General features: G+C 39.6%; 2 protein-coding genes across 4 annotated transcripts in view; one reads left to right on the top strand and one right to left on the bottom strand.

Moving 5' to 3' along the window:
• Positions 1 to 9,341, bottom strand: part of TRMT9B (tRNA methyltransferase 9B (putative)) — a 117,826-nt gene extending 108,485 nt beyond the window's left edge. Inside the window, exons 1-3 of one of the 3 annotated variants that reach the window (XM_068680388.1) lie at positions 8,918 to 9,287; positions 3,891 to 3,941; positions 1,682 to 1,796 (exon numbers count right to left, since the gene is read on the bottom strand). The gene's annotated coding sequence lies outside the window, so the exon portion shown is untranslated. Of the gene's footprint in view, positions 1 to 1,681; positions 1,797 to 3,890; positions 3,942 to 8,917; positions 9,288 to 9,326 lie in introns of those variants that run through there. The other 2 variants (XM_068680389.1, XM_068680387.1) reach the window with 2 other exon arrangements.
• Positions 9,342 to 9,517: 176 nt separating this feature from the next.
• Positions 9,518 to 25,319, top strand: LONRF1 (LON peptidase N-terminal domain and ring finger 1). Its single transcript, XM_068680383.1, has 12 exons — positions 9,518 to 10,156; positions 14,752 to 14,870; positions 17,215 to 17,337; positions 18,067 to 18,213; positions 18,650 to 18,887; positions 18,977 to 19,067; positions 19,894 to 20,008; positions 20,538 to 20,659; positions 21,782 to 21,940; positions 22,072 to 22,234; positions 22,627 to 22,779; positions 24,065 to 25,319. The coding sequence occupies exons 1-12, from the start codon at positions 9,592 to 9,594 to the stop codon at positions 24,221 to 24,223; spliced, it is 2,154 nt and encodes a 717-aa protein (XP_068536484.1). The 5' UTR covers positions 9,518 to 9,591; the 3' UTR covers positions 24,224 to 25,319.
• Positions 25,320 to 26,301: the final 982 nt, after the last annotated feature.

Here is a 26,301-nt window from a genome sequence, read left to right as displayed (position 1 = left end):
CAAGTGGGGAAGTAGCCACTTTATGCCACCTGGAAAGAGGTGATTTCGGTGAGAAGAAGGCCACCTCAGACCCACTGGTATATTTAGGAAATCCTTTTATCATGTAACATAAAACACAACTATCCTTCCCTTTTGCTTCCACCCTCTTCCCAATAAGATTTATTCTACCTAAACTTCACTCTTAAAATACCTGATATTTCTCAAAACCTAAGTTTTTTCCAGTAAGAAAGCCATCTAGATAAAAGACAGCAGGTTGCCACCTTCTCTGCTCACATTTCACCACTCTTGACATGCCAACTCTGATATACTGTTATACATCAGCATAAAGCTTTTTCAGAAACCTTTCATTCTGATGTGTTATGGTTTACATAACCAAAATGATCTACTTAATTCAGGTATTCTGCCTGAGATAAGAATCAGCCCTAGAATCAGCATAAGCTGCTTTTGTGCCTGGAATCAATTAGTGACCTGACTATTAATTTTGTTAACATTGCAGAACTTACGAATTCTGCAAGTCTGTTAGGCCCCAGGCATTAGAACTGTATATATCAGAGTATTCTGCTCACTTTTATCAAGGTGATAGTGGCATCACCTCAGAAAATACTTTAAAATAAATATTTAAATAAAGAAAATGTTGCACCTTTTTATTTATACAATTAAGAATTAGTACTTATATCTAGCCTACATAGTTGACGTTTGGCTTAGATTCGTGGCTGTGTGTTAAAGCAGTACCAGAGGGAAGAAGAAATATTACAGGAATGATGAAAGTTGACACAGTGAGCCCTACATCAAATCTTCACAACTGAGAGCCGCAAAACACAACCCAGTACTTCATAATAAGTACTTCATAATAAGATGACACTGCAATGTATCACAAAGGAAAACGATGACAACAGCTTGTCAGGTTTTCACTTCTTCAGTGAAGAACAGGAACGAACTGGACATGAGGTAGTGCACTCAGGTGATCTAACACCACCCGCCCTAGCTGGCTTAGTCTCTCCCTCAGCTGAGGAATCAGAGCATGCAGTAAGATCCTGTGTCAGCACAGTTCCGCTGCCAGACGTGAGATTCTACCTTTTAATGCATATGCCAGCAGTTCAAATCAAATGTTATTGCTCAATTTACTGCATAGCATCAAAAATAAAAATCAGCTGATCTCTACAAACTTTAGTTTATCCATTTATGAAATGTACAACAATGGTAACTTACCTAAGTGCTGAGAAAACTAATGTGCTTTTTGATACTCTAATAAAGAATCTAATGTAGAACAGGGAACAGATTCAATGATCAAATGCAAGAACTTGGCTGTATTTAACTGCTTTAATTTAAAACAGTTTTTACAGGAGGACTGAAACCTCAATCCTGTTCCTACATTCATCACTACGGTACTATATTTATGTATTGTCAATTCCTTGTTGTCTAGGCATCAACCATAGTACATTTTACTGTTTTAATTCTATTACTTTAACACACAATTAATTCCATGAAATATTAAGCCAAGTAACTAACTGGCATTCAAATATTTTCAAAAGGATTTGAAGATCCTTCTTAATTACCATTTGCATAGACTCATTGCTGCTAATTACTGTTGCCTGGATAGAATGTGAGACCTTCTTTGAAATCTGTAAATACAAGGATTAAAAAGATTCTGAAAATCATTTTTCATTCAGGCAGTACTTACCTGTGCAAACTGATCTGAACTTCCCATGTGTCTGCTAAAAGTACTTAAATGATCCAAGCTTTTCTGACTGCACTCCCAAAACTTTAGAAGAATAAGAATATAACTTTTAAAATTCCTATTTAAAGAAAAAAAACTTTATTGCTTTCTCTCCTTTTCTCCATTCATATATGGCATATAAAATCAACTGTCCAAAAGAAACATTGCAAAAGCACACAAAGAAAACAGAAATTTTACTTCTGCAGGGGAGCAGGGAGAAAAAACACAGTCCTGTTCAATTGTAGGCATTTGAAAACCTGTAATATAACTCTTCATTCTTTTTACTTCTGCACTTCTCTCCTTTATGATCTAGTACTCTGCTGAAAAAAAAACTAATGATCTCTGAATTCCAACCTGCCACCAGCTGTCTTTGGCAGAAGTGATATAAAAGTGCACTTTCCCTGCATTGTGCTTGTAGGAAAAGGCTGAAAAGATGTGGGTGTGATAACCCAGCTTACAGTGCACAGTGTGCTGAGTGATGCTTCTCATCTTCGAGAAGGAAGAAGGACATAAGTAATAGCAAAGGGCTACAAGCCAAAGTAGAAAGGGGATATTGAACAGCCAAAATAAACTACAAAATTCATCTTGCCGTTAAGAGGTAAACTGCTGCCAATTAGGCCATTTAATTGAATAAATGTTTTCTACCACCATAATTAAGGTCAAAGTAATCCATTTTCATCCAGCTCATTTTCTTCACATAACACTACATTTAGTAACAACTACTGCTCATAGTCTTTGAAGAGGATTCACATATTGTCTGTTCTCATTGACCGGAAATAGTTGCCCAGTGTTACAAAACCTCTGAAGGAGGGGCACTCATTAGATAAAGAAAAAGCAGATATACATGCAAATTCTATAAACTTCTATGCTTGAGAAATACCTATCAAGGAGCAATTGCTCCTCTGATCCTAAAGAGTTAATCTAAGAAGGGTAAGTAAATCCAAGTTTTGTAACTGTGTCAACTCATTTTCAATTTTTCAGACTAGTAGCTTTATCATTAAACACCTGGAAACTCAATAACTTTTGTAGTACTAGGAGCACTGATGTACACTGTCTGATTGTAGGCACAGGTATTGACAGTCCAAGTTGATAGTATTATACCTCATCCCAGCCTGAGTACAGTAGTAACAAATCAAAGATGTGTTTTTTTTTTTCACCACTTACCACTGTGAGTAGGTTGCAAAGTATTTTCTGATTTCTATAGTAGTATATAATAAAATTGATTTTAGGAATTTTTTAGATTAACTGACAAACTCTGAGTTTAATTCCATATTTACTGACTACCCAAAAATGAAAGATTATTTTCTAGAGGCTGGATATCAAGTATATCAACCTTTCTTCTTTCCTTTTCCTTTAAGATTTGTTTTTACCGTATTGGCTTATTTTTAATGCAAATATAATATAATGACTAAGCTGTTTTTTCTTTAATTGTGTAAGAATGAACAGCAATAATCATTAGAAATTAAAACAGTACTCTCCTATTTGAGAGAATATACTCAAAAATAAATACATGCAATATAATTTATCTCACGCGATGATCATAAGTAGGTGCAAAACACCCATCTTGATACCAAGGGATATTACTGAGAGAGAACAAGGAACATATTAGAGTATTTAAACAGACAGCAGAATAAACTGTTGTTTAAATATCAAATTGTAGCACAGAACAAAAAATCCTAATCGTTATCTACAGCTTTGCTCTACATTCTTTTTTACAAATAACCATTTTGTTCTTTTTCTTTGATGTGAACTCCTAACATCCAGAAAACAAAAAATCTTTAGTATATGCAATCCAGTCATTAGCCAGCAACTTTCATCTAAAAAGGAAGCACCCTGATAAACTGAAAATAAATGCCGTCTGACTTGCTTTTCTTGAACTCTTAGTGAGCAATTTTTATTAAATGCATTCCTGTTAATGTAAAACCTTTCTTAGCTCTACTTTAACTATTCTGCCTTTTGTTCATTCTTTACAGTTCTGCATTACAGCAATTTAACTTCAAGAATCAATACACCTGATTATTCAATGCTCTGCATCTCTCTAAATTTAGTATTTAAAGCCGTAAGTGCATTGATATTTGAATCATTGCAACATACATTGATAGGAACAAAAATAAGCTTTTCCACTGATATTTAGTTATTTTGTAAATCTGTTGATTTTGTGCGACTCTCCTACCGGACAACGATGGCAGAAGGAAGAAGTCCCATCAGTCCAAGGATTCTCTTCCTAAAGAGAAGACAAAGATGACTCACATCACATCTGGAGCTAAATTAGTTCTTTAAACTGGAGAAGCTTAAAATAAAACCTTCTTGATCACATTTAGAAGTGTGCTGTCCTGCACATTCAGCTATCTTTTGGAATGCGCAACCTTACATAATCAAATATGGGGAAAAACAAACAAACAGGAGAACAGGGCAATGAGTGACTCAGATTGGTATCTTCAGGACAGACAATGTATTTTCACAATTCCAAAGTATATTCATCAGATTACTGAACCCCACTCATTAACAGCAGTTAGTATCAATATACACATAAACTAATATATATATAGCTGAACACATCAGTATTAAGCGTGACAACTGTGTATCATTTTCAAACAGGATACATTTAACACTGGTACAAGCAAAGGAATGAGTTACCTTGGCACACAAAAAGTACGATTGCAAACTGTTGTTCCATTTTCTCTTCCCAGCAAAGGATCTAGGAGACCACATGAGACACCCAGCTATGCTACGCAGTTATGTACAATGAGGTTTGGTATCACCCTGAGGCATCACAGCATCTAATGCTAGTCTGCAGGAGATGCAGCAGGATTGTTACAGATCCTTAGAAATTTAGGCCAAGACAGTGATGCCTCAGAGTGCTTGTAATTCACAGCCCTCTCTTAAAAGCATGATCCAACCACCAGCCTGTTTAAGAAATGTAACAGGACTTGCTGTATTCTGTTAAATCATAGCCAGGGTAACAGAAGGAAGCAAGAAAACAAACACCTCATAGAGCAACCTATTGTTGCTCTGTGTCCCCGTTAAACCAAAAAGATTCAAATCAGTTTGTGGCAGAAAAGCGATCCTACCCAACAAGAGACAGGGCTACCAAAAACAAAGATGACTGCTCCGTTCCTGTTAAAGCTGTTGCTACTGTGAAGAAAAGAACTCAGTCTGTAGGGACAGAAATGATGCGTGAGGTTTACCCCAAGGAATACGGCATTCAGCAAGGAGTGACATCCTCATCTCTAATTCATGCTCCCAAGACAACTTAAACTCATGCAGTCACCCTTTAAGAGAAGTTGCTTGGAGAGATGATTTTTAATATTCTTGGACAGAATCAAACTGAATCTTCCCATTCACATCAGTAATCTAAAAGGTTGTTAAATAAAAGGTTTTTCAGTTCCCCCAACGTTCAGGTGCATCCTAAAAGCAATCAGGTACACCAAACTAAGAATCTCTGCGTACGATTGAGTGCGTGGCATGGCCTGCAAATACTGACAGAGCAGAGCCACTTGGACACAACTGGGAGCCTGTAATGGGCTGGATGGTAAATAGGTGCTACAACTGCTCAAGCTGCTGCACACAGTGCACAGAAGTAAAATCCTTACACTGCAGAGATGCATATTAAAATCAAGTCTTCTGATTTTAAGCATCTTCTGAATTAGGCAGGAGCTGTGGGAGATTTCTTATATCACATTTTTGGACTTTGGCACCTGAATTCTTCCTACATCTCACTTTGGGTATGCAAGTCTTTTCTTGGCTTTTGCCAATAAACAGGCTTTCTTTCCGTCTTTATCTGGTATTTTAGATCCTTTAATGTTTTGACTCCCTTTTATTTTTAATGAGATCTTTATCTCTCTAACATGTAGTTAACCATTTATCCCATGTGTAGTTGCTTTTCTGTATTCACTACTGCTTATGTAATTAAATAATTTAGTAAGGGACCTATTGCAGCTGTACAGAGAACCCCAGCTCCTTTCCTCAAAGGGAGTTAAGATTCCTCGACAAACCCACAGCCGAGCCACATGCAGCTCACCTTTGCTAACTTTTGAGACCAAGCTGCGAGTCTTTATGGCATCTCATACCTAAAAAAGGTGTTCAAGAGCAACTTTTGTCCAACGCTATTACCCAAAGGCTTCTGGATTTGTTTTCCAGCAGCAATGCTGAGCATTTTTCCAATTCAAGTTTGCCTGCTGGAGCTACCTCACTAAAGCCCCCAAAAGTCTACCGAGCACAAAGAATAAACTGAAACAAAACCAACCCAACTGGACTCTGAGGTTTCATTACTCCTTAGCCACAGCAAAGTGACTCAGACATCACTGGCTAAGATCTTCAAAAGCTATGCCATTCAATACTTTTCTTTTTACAAAGATAGTCAGAGATACCCTTTAACTTTTTTTTTTCTTTTTCTTAAAAAAAGGCATTAATAGTTTCTTAGAACATTTAGTTCTTAGGAACAGTAAGTTTTAAAAATAAAGTACAAATACTATTTACCTAATCTAATTTCTCCAGTGTATTTTATTTTCCCTTTGCTGCATGTATCTTGGCAAAAAAACAACAGCTGGACAGCTCACTAGCTACCTTTAAAGAAACAGAAGGGAAAACAGCCAGAAAGCCATTACACATTTCTCAAGGAATATGACTGCTTTCCCTTGGGATGTGTGCCAAGAGAGGCTGTAAAAATGGGGCTCAGCTCCAGATTTCCAGTATGCAGGTATTAGTTTTTAGGTTCACTGCCTGCCACTCCCTGTTCCCTGAGCCTGGATTGCTTTTGCTTCATTTTGTTTACACTGCTGTTTATTTCTGAATGCCTTGAATCAGGATAATTTTGTATAATTTACCTGAAGCACAGTCAAATACAATTTGAAACACTATTTCCTTGTCAATTTGTGTTTAACTGGGTTGCACACAGTGTTTGTACAAGGAATTGCTTACAGAAACATCAGATCACCAACTTACAAAGCATAAGGAACTGCTACCTCACCATACAGAGGTCACGATGCTTTGTCTGAATGAGGACTACCAAGACTTGCCCAAGGAGTTGTAAAATACTACAGACAGAAGGGGAAGGACAATCCCTGGAGTTTTCCTTAGAAAGACCCAGGCAAACTGCAGGGATTGGTGGTGGTAGTGTTTTAATGTAGCGTTCATCTGGCCCTACAACAGGAAAAAACTTTTTTGTGTGTGTTATTTATAATCAAGCAGTGGTGGAGCTGTGTGTTATCTAAGCTCTTACATAACTATCATATCCTGATGGTAACCCAGTGAAATATTAGAAAATTGAGTTTTTTCTTGTTTAGTTAAATATGCCAGAAGTCAAATACTGCACCAAAACCCAAGTTTGATGAAACAACTATAGCTTAAAGATAAAAGAATGACCACACTGGGCAATACCAAGGTTCAACTAGGCCCAGTATCCTGCTTCGAACAGTGATCAAAAATGAATGTGTAAAAAATTAGGACAAGGTGAACATACAGTCAAATTTGTCCTCAATCTGTCAGGTTCCAGAGCCTCGTGTCTCAGGGATTTCCTGCTACAAAGGTGATTAATTTTACATAAGGGATTCTTTCCTATGAACTTCTCCTAACACATCTTGAGCCCAGCCCGAGCGTGCCACGCTCTGAAATTACTCGATACCCAGAAGCTTCCCTACCTCCATATGCCCGCAGCATACCACTGCCATAGTTAACATATCTGAAGTCTTTATCTTTAATCTAATGAAATGTTTCAGTGTCTTTCTACAACCACACAGAGCATACAAAAGAAAAAAAACACATTGTCTAAACCTACAGTATTTTTGGACGCTTGAAGTCCTGAGTTTCCAAGAGAAACAAGGACAGCTATGAATGTGGAGAACAGCACGTGTCACAAGCATTAGCAGACAGTAGATGCTTACAGTGACAGTAAGCACTGCTCACAGAAAGAGCAAGTTCTGAAGAAAGGTACTAATTAAAGAGATTTCTAAAACTGGTGGGAGTAGTATAAAATGTCAGGCTCCCTACCCAACCAGTCATCCACCCTATCAAAACTCTCTTCTTTCACTGTTTTTGTTTTGAAATGAAGATAATGGGAAAAACCTCAACTCTTCTGCTCCAAGACACCCCAGTTGGCAAAGCCACAAGTACTTCATTCCTGTACACTCAGAATTCTGAAAAAATGGCTGGTTGCATCTGACAATGTTGTTTGAAGCATCAGTATGAATGTTAACGTATGAACTTTTAAAAGGTTCATTGGACATCGCAGTTGTGGAAAGAAAGGGGTTCTCATTTCTACTTTTTAATTGTTCCTGCAGAGGACAATCTCATCATCCTAGCTGCAGTTTTTCAAGGAAGTTCCACAGCCCCCTGAACATCACCCTGCTTTTATTTCCTTTTCTGTGGGTAATCTAATCTGAAAGGAAAAACAAACTACTGCTCTCTTTGGTGACGGTCAGAATACTTTGAGTTTTACTTCTGTCCAAAACCTCTGCTCATCTCCCTGGCACTTTGCCAGCTCATACTTGCCATGCCTAAAATAGAATCTGTAACCTACCGAAACCATTTGTAACAATTCAAACCCTTTTACCTCATCCCACCACCATTCAAGTTCATGGTACAAGCCTCTTTTACTTTGCTTCTTCCTTAGCTGTCGCTTCCTAACTGATGCTGATTGTTTTTAATGAATAACTTCTCAGACTCATCTCTTCACATTTAACATATATGCATGTTTTCCCCTGCTATATCAATTACCATCTTTTTTTTTTATTTATTTGGCTTTAGGAAGTTGAAAGGCACTGTAAGTGCAAAGGATGAGTTTTAGAGGGGATGAGTTCAGACAAAACGCCTGGGAGTAATTCCAGATGCGTTTGGTTGTTTGTGATTACGGCAAATTTGCCTCTAGACTTAACAGCCCTCAGTATCCTCCTCCAGCCCGTAACACATGAAATACAGCAGAAGACAAACACAGCTCTGTGCCTTTCACAATTCCTTCTCCTGATGTGAAAGTCTTAGGTTTTATAGGAACCTTTACATTTCTTTGACTTTTTTTTTAATTAGAGGACTGTTATAAATTGAGAAAGAAAGCATCGCAGCTACTGCAAATGCATAGCAGCTATGCAACGGACTTCAGGCTTTCTTCAGAGAAGGTTGTATAACTCAAAATGTAATAGTTTCCCCATGAAAGTGAGGTGATGGCTTAGTTTAGGCCGAGTAAATGCCCCAAAGCCCCGGACTTACTATTCCACGCTCCCGGCGAGCCTGCCGCCCGCTGCCCCGCCAGGCTGTTAGGGCACGGCGCTGCCACCAACGGGAGCAGCAGCCCCATCCCGCCGGCCGTTACCCCGTGAGGCGGCGGCACCCGATTAAAGGCGCAAACAACTTTCTGCTACCCCTGCGGCTCCCACCCTGACGGGAGCTAACACCTGAGGGGACCACCGCGAGCAGCAGCCGCCGGGGGGCTGCGGGCAGAGCCCCGAGGACCCCCAGACCCCCGTCTCCAGCCCCCACGGGTCCCTCCTGCCCGGGGCTCCCCTCAGAGCAGGCGGGGGGGGGTGGGCGGGGCGCTGAGGGGCGCTAACGGCCGCGCGCGCGCTCCCCAACCGCCGGCCGAGCCCTTCCCGCGCGAGCCCGCCCCCGCGTGACTCACGCCCTGGCCGCGCGCGGCGCCAGCCCCGCCCTCGCGGCGAACACACACACACACACCCAGCGGGCGGGGCGCTTTTAACCCCTCCTCGCGCCCCTTTTCCACCAATAGCAAACCGCCGATAGGGTCAGCTGATCGGCGGCGCTTTATGTAAAGGAGGGCGGGGCGGGGCTGCAGGAGGTCACGTGCCCCACCCCGTCGGGCGCCGTGCGCAGAGCCCGGCCGGGCGCCGCCACAGCCACACCCCCTCGGCGCGGCCGGGCAGCCCATGGCGTCCTCCGCTCCGCACGGCTCCTCCGGGGCGCTGCCGCCGGAGCCGGGAGGCAGCGGGCGGGCGGCCGGGCAGGAGGAGAAGGAGAAGGGCGAGGCGGCGCCGGCTCGGCTGAAGGAAGCGGCGGGCGCCTCGCTGGCGTCGCTGTGCCTCGGCCCGCCGGGCGGCCGGCTGCTGGAGTGCCTGCTGCTCAACTACCGCCTGCGCCTGGGGCTGGCCCGCGGCCGTGCTGCCGCCGCCGCGGAGGGCTCGGGGGCTGCCGAGGGGCCGCTGCGCTGCTGCGGCTGCCGCCGCTTCCTGGGCGAGCCGGTGACGGTGCCGTGCGGGCACACCTACTGCCGCCGCTGCCTGCGCAGGGAGCTGCGGGCGCGCTGCCGCCGCTGCCGGGCTCGGCTGGTGCCGGGGGCCCCGGCGCGGCCCAGCGTGGTGCTGAGCCAGCTGGCCGAGAAGTGGTTCCCGGCGGAGTGCGAGCGGGCCCGGGCCGGCAGCCGGCTGGAGGAGCTGCTGGCGCAGGGCCGCTTCCGAGAGGCGCTGGGCGCCGCCGGGCAGGCGCTGCGGGCAGGTGAGGCCGGGGCACGGCTCGGGGCGGCGGACGGAGCCCCCCCGGGGCTCGGCGAGGCGTGCCGGGGGCCGGTTGCATAACGGGCGGGCGCGGAGGGGCCGCGTTGTGTAACGGGGCTGACATCACGCGGGCGCGGCTCGGCACCACCTGCGGCAGCGGGGAGCGGCGGCACCGGGACGCTGGGGTTGGGGGGGGGTTGGGGGGGGGGTGGTGGTGGTGGTGGTGGTGCCCCGGTCGGCTGCGGGGTGGGGATGGGGCGAGGAAGCTTGCGTAAGGTTAATCCTTCCGATCCGGCTCTCGGTCTAGCTCCTGAATAAGCTGTTTTGGCACCGTGGGGTGACATCTCCCGGCCCCTCTGCCTTTGGGGAGCTTCCTCTGTACGCTTCGGTGCGCTCAGCCGTGGTCTTCAGTGCTGTGTTGGTGGCCAGAGCGTTGGCAAAGCATAGGGATGTGGCCAAGCAGAGCCCGAACTGTTGTGAATATCAGAACTGTCAGGACTTCTGTTTGCTCTGTGTGTTCTGAAGTACAGCACTGGCTTGTGCGGTTCATAAAGAAATAGAGCTCAGAATACAAACCAAGGACTCCAGTATTAATCACAAATGCTTATGGTGATCCCTCTTCAACAGTTCAAGACCCATTTTTAAAAAAATAAAAGATAACATTAATAACTAACACTAATTCTGTAGGCACTAGTTAATCTTTTGTGTGTTTAGCGACACCATAGGACTTCGTATAGCTACGCTGAAAGACTTTTGATTCTTTTTTTATTGTGAAGCTACATCTTAAAGTTTGGTTTTCAGAATGGTATTAGAATCTGAGGATAGTTGCGAGCTGTGATGCTTATCCATAACTATTACCGAAATTCAGTGTGTGTACGAGAAGCTCCATGTAAGATCTTTTATGTAACTATTTCCTGTCCTTCCAGTCCTGAGAACGAGCGACATTCCAAGTATATCCGAAGCATTCTGGTAACGTTAGTAAAGAGCCTCATGAATCAGAGGGCAGAGACACATGAAATGTGAATTTTAGAGAGCTGACTCGCAGCTACAGATTGAAGGTGCTTTCAGGCCAGTAGAGAAGTGGTTAATAGCTGCCGGTACAGTTTCTAGTTCTCTTCAGAATGAGAGATTTTGCAAACACTTAGAGGTGAAGAAGGCACAGTGTAAGAAATGTACTCATAGTCAAAATCGTTATGGCTCTGTTTTAGCTTCCTCACTGCTAGTTCATCTCTCTTTCTTTTCTCACTAGTCCAGATACAGAGTTAAAAATTGTGATAAACATAGACCTGATGCCCTAAAAAAGCGTTTGACACTAAAGCTTTACTCAAACAGCATTTCTTTATAACCTTCTTACACTTCTTGAAAAATGTAAAATAAATGACTGCTGTTTGTCATGGTGTAGAAGTTACTTTTGAAAGACAGGAGGAATGTTAACATTCACATGGATAATACGTGCCTCGCAGGGGTTGGAATGAAATAGCTTATTTAAAGGAAGTCTGTTGAATTAAAATCCAAGTACAGCATGTCATTAATCCTGAAACATGCGGCTGATAGACATGGTTGGGTGCAATCAGACTCCCCCCTGCTGGAGGGGGCCTGAGGAAGTCTGCTGACCAGTCTTCTGTTCAGAGCAGAATAAACAACAAGCTCAGAGCAGTTTGCTTAAGGCTTTTGTCCAGCTGGGTAATGAAAACGTGCAGGGATGAAGATTCCACTGCCTCTCAGGGCAACCTGTTCAAAGGTTAATTGCCCTCATAGTGATTAATTTTCTACTTAAAGGCAAAACTACGCTTGTTTCAGTTTATAACCACTGTCTCTTGTTTGTTCCCTGAGCACTTAAGTAAGGAGTCTGTTTGTCTGCTGGGTAGCTGCTTCTTGGATTCTGGAAGGCCGTAAGGTTCTCTCAATGCCTTTGGTGTTTTCTCATTAAATGAGACCAGTTATCTCAGCCTCTTCTCTTATGTTCCAACCCCTGATGATCAGAATGTCCCTGTATTACTGCCTTCACAAATACTGTGCAATACAGTTTTTCTGCACACTAGTACAGAAGAGGTGTGCGAACTACACGTGTTTTTTAGAAGAACTTGATTTATTTTAAATAACCAAGTAAAAAGGTTCTTAAACCTTTTTAAGGACTTGACCAGGGATGGTCCATTTGTTGGTATGCTCATGCTGAGAGTAGCCAGGAGCAGATGCTTTGAAAGTACATTTAGAAAAAAATAAAAGCATACTAAGTGCTTTTTGTATAAATCTTTGTACAGTTCCCAGCTAGTGATACCTGATACACGTGGTTCTGCACTGAAAGTATTCAGTATGTTTTTTATTAAAGCAATTTCTCTTTGAATATGCTAGAAGTGAATGATTTCAGTATGTAACAGGTTGCTAAAATTGAAAACTCAAGCACAAATTACTTCTGCTTTGTTTAGCCTTGGGTCTAAGGAATTGAAACAGTTTTACATCCTCCTGCTAGGTGGCAAACAAAATGTGTTCTGAAATGTTGCAAAATGGAGTTAGCATAATTACAAAACCCAGGAACTAAATTCATGCTACTAAATTGCATATGTAAATTTGGGTCTTCCTGTCTTGAAAATAGAGACGGTTTATAATCTGTATTGATCATTCAGGCACTGGGACAGGCTCCCCAGGGCAGTGGTCATGGCACCGAGCCTGTCAGAATCCAAGCAGCATTTGGACAATGCTCTGAGGCACACAGTCTGTTTTTTGGGTGGTCCTGTGTGGAGCCAGGAGTTGGATTCGATGATCCTTGAGTCCTCCTTCCTACTTGGGATATTCAGTGATCTTGTGATTCATTGGTGGTGCTGGTGTAACAGCACAACACAGTCAGGAGTTGAGGTCCTAATTAAGCTGTTTAGTTTAGCTCTTTGTTTGGTACCAGTTCTGTTGAAACCATACTTTTCTTCTTTGTAAAACAACCAAACTGTCCACCTGCTCTAGACTTGAACACACATCTTCATCTTCAAACTATCTGTCACCACCACTCCTAGAAAAGAAGCTTGGAACTCCTCAGGTCATTGCTTGACATTTGAAAGTCTGAAAAAGCTGAGCTCACTCTGATCATGTGCATATGGGTGGCTTCTTAGAGATCAAAGACTTACACTCACTGCTGCCCACAAGGAAAAGAATTTGTGTTGATATTGACTCTGCTGGACGTTGGAGTCAAATACAGCAGAGAACTGATCTGAGCTCCTGCCTTACTGGGCTGTAGTAGTCACATAACTCCAAGCCCCAGGAAAGCAGATGTTAGAAGACTTACACTTGCAGAATTCCATGTTTAAGTTAGACAAAGACAGTTTCACAGACTTCTGTTAAACATCTGAAATAGAAAAGGAGATGTGGGAGTATTTGCTTTTGAAGGGAAACTGTCAAAACATAAACAAATCAGAAAGAGCTTCAGTTACAGCCATGAAATCCATTGTGGGTTTTGATTTCCTTAACCTTTTCTGTTAAGGTCTTCTACCTGTAGTATTGCCTAAACACAAAGCAGTTGGTACTTAGAGAGGTCTGGCTTTCTGCTGAAGTAGATTTGAATGTAAAACAAGCTAATGCTGGAAATAATGAAAATGTAAACAAGGCATTGAGGTAGAATATTCATTTGAAATGATTCCTCCACCTCCCTCCAAGGAGATCCTGTTGAAGCAAGCTTAGAGAATTTAATTTGAAAGTTGTTTACAATAGACCAATGTTTAACTTGTTTATTTCTTTCAGTGAAAAGCACAGGTGTATTTAAAAAAGTCAACAACAAAGCCATGTACTGGCACTTTTCCAAGTAATGACTGCAATTATTTGCATTATGAAAATCACAGGTTAAATGGCACGGAGTTGGGTGTGCTTCCGATTCAGAGGTTACTCTGCTGAGTCCAAAGTGCTGTATTTTGGAGACGAAAACTTGTCTTTACTGTACACGGTTCTCCCTTTTACAGAGGTTTTTCTAGTACAGCTCCTTACAGCAGTGCTGCCAGCTGGTGTTACTTGCTTTCTGGTAGCAGCCATCTCTTCACTCCACGTGGGGAGAAAGAGCACTTCTGGTACCAGATGGTACTGTCATGGACGTGCTGGGACTGTATCTCTAGCTATAGCTGGTGGTGGGTGGATGTTACAAAAACAAAGGACAGACTAAATAAACACTTGAATGTTTGAAAGCAGACTTCTTATTGCTTAGACTTTTTTAATCCTTGGAATTTACCGCACTTGTAAAAATCTCAGATTTGTGTGTTTTTGAATGGCTGTACCGTGAAACTAAAATCTACATAGTCCTCTACTTCTGTTGTCACAGCAGTACTGAATAATACTTTGTTTTCAGTATCAGTGGTAGGTCTCTTTAAAACGTATTTTCTCGTTGCTGCATGATGCATAGAGGGTTCGAAATTTAATCTTTATCTTGAAAGGTGTAAGCTTGGAATTATTGCTGCTTTTTTTAACCACAAATACTGGGAGGAAGGTGGGAGGAAATTACTCCAGGTATTTTAAAATTTACAGTAGTGTATTTTCAACTAGTGTGGTTTAGACATACCGCTATAAGAACATCTATTTAAAAAAGTAAAAATTACTAAAAATGCTATTTGATTTTGTTTTCAGATTCCAGTAACCTGATGCTAAGAATTTATAGAGCTGAGTCATATGCTGGCCTCCAAGAGTATAAAACAGCCATAGAAGATCTAAATTTTGTTATTTCTAAAATGCCAAGTTGGCCAGAGGTATGTTGATATAAACTCTGTATCTTTCAAAGTCTGTGTTTATCTATAAAATCAATGTGCTCTGCATTATACTTGCATCAAATTCTGAACTGAGATCAGATGCCTGAAACAATTGATTTCCTTGTCTTACCTCACTGGATGTGCAAACTGCTAAAAGGTATCTTTAAGAAGTTATTTATATAAGACTGGCTATGGGTGAGCACTGCAGGTTAGAGTAGGCTGAAGAATCCAGTCAGAACTGTTAATTTAGCCTTCATCAAAACCTTTGGATATTTTTACTTCCTCTCGCAATATGAGATAGTGATTCTGGACGAAGGGTTAAATGGAGCAGAACTGACTTCTTGGCATGTATTGTGAAGAACTTCTGTGCTGTTTACAGTTACTTGTTAGAACAACACTTCTATGTGTTCTCTTAAGAATTTTTTTTCTATTTTTTTTAAACGAACTTAACTTTAGCTGAATGTTATATGACTGGGTGGCTGGCTGAAATTGTGCAGTCAGATTTAATTGCTTAAAAGCAGAACTAATGCCTGTACATTTGGTTCATTGAGGTAATTGGCATTTGAAATTTCTTACACTATGTGAAGGCTGGTCCTATTAAAGCTCCCCTGAAGTGTTTATACTTGCACCATTGTCCAAATTGAAAGCATTTTAAGCGTTATCTGTTACTTGAACATCATGTGAGTGAGATGAGCAAGCATTGTTGCCAGTCAGGACTAGGATCTTTGGCTCTGTTAAATCTATTTTTTTTTTGATTCTCATTGGTAAAGCATTTTGCTATGTGAACAGGGCAGTAGTTTTCTTTCCCAAATGATGCCAAAGAATCAAAAGTGTGAGCAATAAATCCTTTTGCAATAATATTTGCAATAGTAAAAATAAATAAATAAGCATTTGAGGCCTTTTTTTACTGGCTCCAGTACTTGGACTTGGAATAGCTTGTAGTGATGTAACCTTTAATGGCTGCTTTTTTTTTTTTTTGAGAAGACTAATTTGCTCTTTTAGCTGGGAAAGTGTTTTTTTTGTTGTTGGTGTTTTTTTTTTTTTGTTTTGCTTTTTTTTTTTTTTTTTTTGGAAAAGCCTGGAAAATGGAAACTGAGCTTTGCAAACACTGCAGGCAGCTGAGGAGTCAGTGGCTTTCAGAACTGTTACAGCTTATTGCAGTAATGTTACTGCAACATCATCTGAACTCTGAGCATAGCACGAGCAGCAAGATCTTGCTGCACCTGGGAGGACTGATAACTGCTTCTGTCTTGATCTCTCCTGCAATCAGCAATGTCGTGGCTGCTGCAAATTCAGACAGCACTTTTGTCTTTGTTTCTCAGCGTTGCTGGTAGTTCTTTCTAAATGTATGGAAAGAAACTTTGCTTAACTGAGCTTGTTTTGCTAGATATTCCAACAATTCTTATCTCAGTAGGAATATAAATTTATCTGTAAGAGGAGGATTAGCATAGTTTGTCTTCAGGATCTATTTAAATGAATCTGCCCAAATCCATCAAGAAAGATGCACGCCCCATCTGACAGCCTTGTTTAACAGACTACTCCTTAGTACTGGCAATCAATCCACAGAAAATGCATTCAGTGTTTTGGTGGTGGTGGTGTTTTTTTCCAGTTCAATCTTCTGGTCCATTATTTAAAATCTAGCATATAAACTATACATGTATTTTGTTGTTTTACTGAACTTCTGTTTATATTACAGCAAATTTGGGTTCTTTAAATTGAGATGTGTTGTATAAGGGACGTCTAAATAGTCTTTTTTTCCTCCTCCCACCCCAGTTAAAAAAAAAGTTATTTTTCCTGGCTACTGTCTAGTATTCAAGAATAAATTATAGTTAGAGGAAACAATTCCAAAAGTGTGTTGTTTTCAATCAAGAATATATATTAAAATGCATGTACGGGATGCGTGGTTGTGTGGATTGTTTTGTTTATAGTTAGTCTTCCCCTGCAGGCTGGAACCATGAGGCTTTTCATGAAACTGAGGGCAAAAAGGGTATCCTGTGAAAACTGTTTTACCATGATGTGTCCCTCTTCTCACCCTCACAAGAAGGGTGAAATTAAGGCATTGTGTGATTTCAGCACTAGTCCGGATTTTAACCTTTTGTGTAAACCAAAACAAATTAACTGGAAAGAGACTAACACCAACCTACCCCATGGTTATTTTCAGCATAGGGAGTTAGGTGAAACAAGGCATATAGATCATACATGCTATGCACAGCTCAAGTTTGCCGAAGAGGTGCATTCTTTTATCATGGAGGGCTCTAATTCTAACTCTGTTGTAATGCCTGTGAGATGAATACTACAGTTCTACGTACTCACTAGAGGTGTCTTCATGTTATCTGTTTCTCAGGTCTACTTCCGGAAAGGAAAAGTGCTGCATGACTCTGGCTTTGTAGGTGATGCCTTACAACTGTTTCTACAGTGCTTAGCCCTTGATGAGGACTTTCTTCCAGCCAAGCTTGAAGTAGAAAGGGTAACTTGATCTATCAAATTGCATTACTACCTCTGTCTTGATTGCTTTATCAAGTTCCTATTATGGTAGACATTAACCACCTAAAAATCTTTAATGCATACAGAGATGATTCAAGTGACAGACACTTTGATTGCTTCCTGTCAAGATGTATCACGCAGTCTCAAAGACAGTGCTAATCTACAGGTCTTAAGAACACATGCTTCAAAGAATTTATGCTTCTGACGTAGCTACTAAATGAAAACCTAGATGACTGGAAAGCAAACAGCAACATGAATATTGTAAATTGAACTCTTTCACATTCCTATCACAACAATTTTTTTCAATAATAATAATAAAAACATTGAAAAAGCTGTGATGCTGAATTGATAATGGCTAACTGAAGAAATCACACACTTCTAGTGAAAAAAAATCTAGGTAAATTTTCAATTATACATGTAAATTATCAATTCATCATCATACAGCTTTTTCAGTGTAATGTCTGTTTGAAGAGGTTACTCGCTTATAGTGGAAGTGATTTCTAGATAAATTCTGCTTAGTTATACACGTGTGTAGGTTTCTCCTCGTTCTCAACTGTTGTTTCTCAGATACTGCTTAAATAAAGCCCTGTTATGGGGATGACTTCATATAGATTGAATTCTTGGTTCTGGTATCTTGGTTTATAATGAAGCTATACAAGCTATACCCAGTTTCTTTTACAGTATTATGAACACTTGGCTGTTTGTTTTCTAGACACTGTGTGATGTGCTGTCACCTGAGAAGTTAGGAGAGAGCCTGAAGGAGTCTGCTTGGAATTCACCACATATTCGAAATAAACCTTTTATACTTGGTTCTGAGGTGGCAGAGTCTCAATGCAATTTGCAACTTTGTCCTGAGCAGGTAACAAAAACTATAAGATAGTTTTTATTCTTTGGCTAATGGGCAAATATCTGACATTCTCATACCCTGTTTGGCATACTTATCCTCCAGTCTAAATGCTGCATTTCTGGAACTGGCTAAATTTGAAGAATTGTGATTTGGGACTAATGTGTTTTCATTTCAAATGTAAGACATCTCATTCTGGTGAACTACCAATTAGAAAGTACTGAGGTTTGATATTAGTAACATAAAGAATTAATAAATATAAAAATACAATTGTTCTCTTTGAAGCAAATCAAGACTTCTAAGTTGTTCATGCTAAGCCAACTTGAGTACTGTCTTGGCTTACCAAATTCCTGTAGCTAACTGATGAACTAACTGTGGGAACCTTTGCGTGTTCACATCTTATATACTTCGATTTGTTATGTTTTAAGTACAGTTCATTTGTCTTTTGTAGAGTTTAGGAGGATCAGAAGTACTGGAGCCTGTCAGTGGAAGCCTAAATCGGGCACAATCTGCCCATGCTCTTAACTCACCGAAAGACCTCGCCAAGGAAGATGTCTTAAAGAGAGTATCTTCTGAACCCCTTCTTTCTGGTCAAGAAAAAGGTGCTTTGTTGAAAAGAAAGCTTTCCTTTTCAGAACAGGATACGGTTGTAAGTGAAGATGGAAGAAACAAGCACAAAAAGCAAGGAGGTAAAACAATCACTTAGTTTGAAAATTTTAAAGTATTTACTCTCCTGTGCCTTTCTTTGAAAGGAGTATTTTGTCTTGCTTTTTCCTAGAAAGTACAAAAAGGGATACGACACTGGCTTATGGAACAATTCCAGGGAATTTGATTGATGTATCAGATTTTGAGTGCTCTCTGTGTATGAGGTAAGACTTATCTCTCTGGTTCATTACTTCTATTATAGGTGTTTGGCCAGATATCTTTTGCACATGCGTAAAACTGAGATATATGTTGTAATGAGTTCCAGTGCCAGTGAAGAGTAATTTTCAGACTTCCTGTATCCCAGCAGTTAAATACAATGCTACAGCAAGTAACATTTAAATAAGTATGCTATGTTATCAGTTTAATCAGATTGTCTTTTAAATTAGATTTGGTGGTGTTAACTGGTAACTCAAACAGGACAGGATCTTTTGTAGTTAAATATTAGGGTATATGTTTTTTTAGTTTTTCTGTTTTTTAGACAAAACGAGTTTTTGCTGTGGGAAAGCTAATGCTTAGGAATATTGCCTGTGCGTCTCAGATTTGTCTAGGAAATGACTGCAGAATGTAGATTACTAGTTGTAGTTGATGTATTTGAGAGTTCTTATTGAGTTGTCCTGGTTTTCAGAATAAGAATCTTAAAGCATGTTGTATATGCTAAGTTGTCCATCGTTATGTCAATAGAATGTAAACTGCTTTTAAAGCAACCTAGCTCTTTAAACTATCACTTAATTTGTGTATTCTGAACCTCTGTAGTAAGATCAAAATCTTAGTGTATATTTGCTCAGATCGATCAGAAAGTACAAAGATACTGGGGGTGTGGTGGTAGATGTAAACAAACTGCATTATAGCGGAAAAAGAAGTGTAAGAAGCCATAGGATTATTTTTTTCTACTGTAGGATTAGTTTTAAAAATTAGGAGTTGATCACTGACTCTTTTTTTAGCAAGACAAAAACTTGGCATGGTATCTAACTTTCAATAACTTTGTTTCAGGCTGTTCTTTGAGCCAGTGACAACCCCTTGTGGGCACACTTTTTGCAAAGGCTGCTTGGAACGGTGCTTAGATCATGCTCCTCAGTGTCCACTCTGTAAGGAGAGTTTGAAAGAGGTACTGTTTCTTAGTAGAGCTCCTATAAACAAACACCGTCATTTTAAAGGCTGCTTAACTACAACAACTTGGATTCCTTTGGGTTATGGTTTGCTGCTGGAAAGAAAAAATCTTGATGCAAACATCAATACAAAACAAGTTGACTATGTTTGTCTCAGGACATAAAAGGTTTTTATGTTTCTGTGATTGCCTACTTTATTGGTATAATTTCATCCTGAGTGTTTGTAAACTTGGGTAACTATTCAGTAAGGCTTGCCTGTGATTTCTGTATACTTTCCTTATTTATATGGCTGTATAATCTGGGAAGTCAATTTTGTATGCATTAAGTATAGAAGCATAAACTGAATCAGATACTGGAGTTGTCAGGCAGAACTAAAAGAGAATTTTCAAATATTAATGTTAGATGCTAAGAAGTAAGAACTTGAGCTCTAAAATCTCCTTTGAGACATCTCTTGTGTCTTGGTATTAAATAACAGCTGAGTTTTCAAAAGTCTTCTGCTAATACATATGATTATTTCTTTCCTTACAGTACCTGGCAAGCAGAAGATATTGCATCACAGAACTGCTGGAGGAATTAATAATGAAATATTTGTCTGATGAATTATATGAGAGAAAAAGAATTCATGCTGAAGAAACTGCTGAACACTCAAAGTAAGCTTGCTGTCTGTCTAGAAAACTTGAGAGATTAGTATTGAAATCCTTTTTAGAGATGTCTTACCATATTTGTGGTTATTAATAATGGCATGTTACAGACATGTGGAGGAGTATAAAGTCATCTTAAATAAATATTTCAACACAAGCATTTTTCAATACCGTGGAAATAAATTCACACTTTGATAGTAGCAATGTATAAATTCTCTTTTAGTAGTAACTTGAGGCTCTTAAGTCCTCTGCAAAATACATTTGCCTTTCTTCTTGAGTGCACTCTTGTGGAACTTCAGTTTTAGCTTTGCTGCTGTTAATGGAACTGTCCTCTTGAGTTGGCTACAGAGTCTCAGATACTAGAATTTCTTTCAAAGCCGTTCATAATAGAGATTAATAGTATAAAGAAAGGTATGATGAAAAATATTTTATCTTGCTGTTCATCTGTAGTACAGTTCTTTAGATATATAGAGAATCATGTATTGTAGATGTGTTGGAAAACCAAAACTGGTTCATGCAAATTACAGAATTATATTTTTATAGTCTGAAAGGTTGTAAAATGGAAAACCTGTTATTGCTACCTTATTTGTGTCAACTGTGTATACTTCACAAAATAGCTTGAAGAAAATGAATTTTTTTCAGCCTTACTGAGACACTGCAAAGGTAAAAATCATATGCTAGGTTGTGTCATTGAACATAGTCTAAATGGTGACCTAGTTACTATGTAGATACTGCTGCATCTTTTTAGCGTCAGGAAAATAGTGCATCTAAGGGCATAATGCCTCTCTGTCATGGTTTATAGGGCTCAAACTAAACCAAAAACGGAAACAAACAAACAAAAAAAAACCCACCCTGTTCTCAAAGACAAGCCCTATATTTACTGACTTAAGTAACTTAGCTCATTAACTAGACTGCTGTGAGGCTTGCTGTCCATTATATATTGCAATCAATATATAAATGTTCACTCACTGTTCTTACTGTTTATGAAAATTGTTATTATGTGGTTATTACTAACGTTTATAATAAGTGCTTTATGACCTCAAATACCTACTGTGGAAAAAAAAGTGTTGCCATGGAATAGTTCAATGATTAGATTTGAAGTCATGTATTTCTTTTGTCTTTCTTTTGAAGCTTGACCAAGAATGTTCCGATGTTTGTTTGCACTATGGCATATCCTACTGTGCCTTGCCCTCTACATGTATTTGAGCCAAGATATCGACTAATGATTCGCAGAAGTATGGAAACTGGGACAAAACAGTTTGGGATGTGTATAAGTGATTCTCAAAATGGGTAGGTCTAAGTTCTAATATCTTCTGTCTTCCCTTTCTCATTCTAATATCAAGCTTCTCTGTCCTGTTTTTTTCTAGTCATGTTCTCATAGAATTGTGTAATTATCTTACTGACAAAGGTCTGTTTTCTAGTTTTGCAGATTATGGATGCATGCTGCAAATTAGGAATGTTCATTTTCTACCTGATGGGCGGTCTGTTGTCGATACTGTTGGTGGAAAGAGATTTCGAGTTTTACGGAGAGGGATGAAAGATGGTTATTGCACTGCAGACATTGAGTATTTGGAAGATGTTAAGGTATCAAGAATGCTGTCCAAATATTTCTACTACTGGCTAGTATCTTAATTTTAGTTCATTTGTTTTGAGGGCTCTGTCAATGTTTTAGGTCCATAGATTGCCTGGAGGATACAGCGCCAGCATGCAGGAGAAACGGAAGCTAGCTTAGTCTTTCATTATTATAAAATAACAAATACTGTGCTTTCTATTAAAACAACAGTTCATGATGCCGTAACTCCTCTTAAATATCACAGGATTTCTTTATTATTCAGCCATTAGGAATCAGGGCTTAGGAGAATGCAAGAAATGTAACTAATTACTTAAACAGAGTTAGAATCAAATAAGTTTGTTCATGCTAGCTTAACAACTGTAGTGATTCTTTATCTGTAATGATGTTAATGTTCTTCCACTAGGTTGTTGATGAAAAAGAACTAAAGAAACTGAGAGAACTTCATAATTTTGTTTACAATCAGGCCTGTAATTGGTTCCAAAACCTAAGAAACAAATTCCGCACTCAAATTCTTCAGCACTTTGGGCCAATGCCTGACAGGGAGGAAAATATACAGGTGAGACATCATTTAGTATCAATTAAGTGTTTATTATGGCAGGGGGTGGGGGAACAACAAATTATCAACTTCTAAATAGGAAAAGGAAAATTTTCTCAATTTGAAAGAAAGCTGGGCTACATCTTGTTTCTCTTACGAAGAGCAACAAAAAGCAATTCTGTCACTAAAACTTTTTCCTCAAGAAAGGATGATATGCTGCTCTGTAGATTAAACTACTAAACTGAAAACACTAAGTTACAGTAACATTTTACACTGTTGGTTTGTGTAAAGCGGTTAGAATTCAAATGGAAAAAAATGATAAATCTCTCGGTATTTCCTTTCCTGTGATGTGTGTAGGCAGTAATCTGTGATAAAAAGGTAATCACAAATAATACTTTCTTCCTTTCTGAGCTAGTGCTGTACACTGCTGCAGCTCTGAGGATTTGACAAATGTTTACTTTAAGTCTAAGAAAGTAGCTGCAGCCATCTGCTTTGTTATTGTAAGCAATTGATGAAGGGCAGAGAGATCCTGAAAGAGTGGAGACTGGAGAAAGCCATCACTTATCTGCTACGTATTTTTGAGACCATACTAACTGATCTGGGAGGACTGTAGATGCTTTGGAGGCCAGGATATTAATTCAGAAGTGATTTTAGAACACTCTTTTTAAAAAAAAAAAAGTTTAAAACAACATCTTACGAAAGAAGACTTAAGTGCACTCAGTGCACTAGGGTAACTGGGCAGCAAGACTTGAGGGTATGTACTTGAGACTTAAGTGTGACATGGCCTCCATTGAGGAGTGTTGTGTCTTGGGCATGACAGCTCAGGTTTGATGTAGGAAATTGAATAAAGTACAGGGAAAAGCTGCAAAATGTTTTATAAACTTAAAAGAAACAGATGAAGTTGTCCTGCTCTGTCTAGGAGGTAATAAGATGAGAGTGGAATGGGGCAGTGATAGAAGAGTCCTTTAAATACAGTAAAGATGAGTACAGTGAATGTGCTAGGCATCAAGAATACTCAAGCTTCAAGAATAGCATGGCAGGTAATGGATTTAGTGTGAGCTTCCTTTGTCTGTCTTAGAAATAATCCATTGCTTTATGAACCATAAGTGTACTTTGACTTCCAAGTTGAGGGTAGATCAGAAGAGATCCATTCAGAACCCTCTTGATCTTATGAATTAGTAATTCTCTAGTTGGTAGCAAACTTTAAACAAGACTTTGTCAGTTTTATTCTATGTCTTTGTCATGTTAGTCAACTATACTACATTGTTCCTAAGTAACTAACTTATACTTTTTTTTTTTTTTTTAGGCAATGCCCAATGGCCCTGCTTGGTGTTGGTGGCTTCTAGCGGTTCTCCCAGTAGACCCCAGATATCAGCTGTCAGTTCTCTCTATGATGTCTTTAAAAGACCGTCTGATAAAAATCCAGCATATACTCACCTATTTTTCTAGAGACCAGTCCAAGTGACTAACCGCCTGGGTCTTCCTGAAAAGATACTCCGTTCTGGTTGTAGTTGCAGCTGGAATTTTTGCTGCCTTTGCACATCTAGCACTGGTTTGAGAAGTGTAATGGAACTGCTTTTTCTCTCCTTCCTGCCCTCCCAACTTCCTGAACCATGTGGTTCTTTGAATGCACACTTTCTTCAACTACGAGAGAAGACCACTGATGATTGCACAAAGTCAATCCAGCTAGATATGTTTTTCACGTTGTCTATGTTACAATTTGCACTATGTAGAGGAGAACATTTTTGAGACTTGATAATTTTAGCCACTGACTTTTTAAAGCTGTGGTAAGTGCAGGACTTAAGGCTGACAGTCCAAGTTTACAACATTGAAGAGGTATTAAAGGTTTTGCAAATAAGTTTGCCTCATACAACTGTTCTTTTGCTGTTTGCACAAAGATTTGAAATATAGTATTGAATGTCACTGTTGGATATTACTACTCTTGGTGATTTATCTTGACTACGAACATGGCACAGACTTCTAAGTTATCCTGTAAATGTATGCATCACAAAACAGGTGACATTATGAACTGTATGCTGAACTGAGAGCCAATTTTAAGGAACAAATGCAAAAAAAAGGTACTTGTCTAAAAATACTTAAACTGTGAATATGGTTTACATACCTAGGCCTGTACATGTTAAAGAAGAACTGAAAACTAAATGCTAGTACCAGTTACATTTCTACTGGGCTTTTCAGGCTGGCTGTTCTTCCAGAGCACACACTTAGTTTATAGAGCTTACAAGAAGAAATCTTAGAGTGTGCGTATGTGTGTATTGGGGATTGTGTGTCCAGGATTTAAAAGCTTAAAGTTTTATTTGAACTTTAGTTGGTGCAAATGTGAGTTCTATGCCTTATATCAACAGTAGAGCACACTGCAGTGGCAAGGTAAGCATCATGCTGCCAATAGGTACTTTTTGTAATTAAAGGTTTGCATATTTGTGAATATGTCTGATACTGGCTTTCTTGTATGTAAATGATTTGTAAAATATTTCTTAAATCTTGCTTTTGCTAATATATTTAATTTTCAATAAAAGCTAAAAGTTTGTAATATTTTAACTTTATCGGAAACTAAAAATCACTTTAATTTTCCATGTGCTTCTATTCTGGGAAGCTTCTACTGGGGCAGTTGTTTAACCTAGACCAAGGTTGTGGCACTTTAAGTGGTATGTACATAATCTTTCTGCTCATAGTACCTCTCGCAGACTGGTTATCAGTCAGACAAGTTTGTTGCTAGTGTCCTGCTTTTGTAGCTACTGTGCTTAATTAAGGTGGCTTGAAGTAGGAAATTTTCATTTCACAGAATTTGAAAGCTGAAATTACAGTTAAACAGATGGGTGTTTCACAAGCTTGTTAGTCAGGTCCTCTGTCTCTTCTGACACATAAGGCTTGAGATATTACAGGCAAACCAGAATCTGCTGGATCAGTTTTAATGTGGGCTTCTATCCAGGATAAATTTTCTTTGTTGTGTGAGTAAAGAACTGGGTTAGTATTTGGGAATACTCCTTCATTTGTGTAATAGAAGAAAGAGGATCCTCCCTTTCTCTGCTTCAGTATGTTAACAACCTTAAAAGCTTAATCTTTGTATTACTGTGATCTTAGGAATGCAGATGACAGGATTTTATTTTTCCCTGAGAGGAAAATAACCAATTTAATGGAAGACTTTTTTTTCCCTTGCAGGGACCTTTAATTTTGAAATTGAGTATTCCCTAGTCTGCTGGAAGATGTAGCTTTTAGCTGTTCTTATACATTCCCATGAGTTTTAAACAAAATAAAATGTGATGAGAACAGATGAGGAAGTGTCAGCTGGCACTGTTCTGTGCTTATGTAAGCTCCATGTCTGGAACTGGGGAAAAAGCTAAGAACTTCAAAGAACAGCAACAAAAAAAGCAAAGTTACTGTGATTGACTAATACATGATGCATTAAGACAAAGTATTACTGACTAATAGCTATTTCACAAACCTGATGATTGAAGATGCCATTGGGAATGAGATAAAATTGAGAATGAGGAGGATAAAGACTTTTAAGAAGCCTCATAAATTGGG

The sequence above is a fragment of the Anas acuta genome, chromosome 4, assembly GCF_963932015.1.
Source record: "Anas acuta chromosome 4, bAnaAcu1.1, whole genome shotgun sequence".
Classification (NCBI taxonomy): domain Eukaryota; kingdom Metazoa; phylum Chordata; class Aves; order Anseriformes; family Anatidae; genus Anas; species Anas acuta.
The sequence above is the reverse complement of the archived record's forward strand: the minus strand, read 5'-3'. Positions and strand labels throughout refer to the sequence as shown.

Excerpts from the sequence above, each read along its gene's own strand:
- LONRF1 (XM_068680383.1), top strand. The coding sequence starts at position 9,592 with ATGGCGTCCTCCGCTCCGCACGGCTCCTCCGGGGCGCTGCCGCCGGAG. Across the intron at positions 20,660-21,781 it reads GAAACTGCTGAACACTCAAA|CTTGACCAAGAATGTTCCGA; the intron begins GTAAGCTTGCTG and ends TTTCTTTTGAAG. Across the intron at positions 22,780-24,064 it reads ACAGGGAGGAAAATATACAG|GCAATGCCCAATGGCCCTGC; the intron begins GTGAGACATCAT and ends TTTTTTTTTTAG.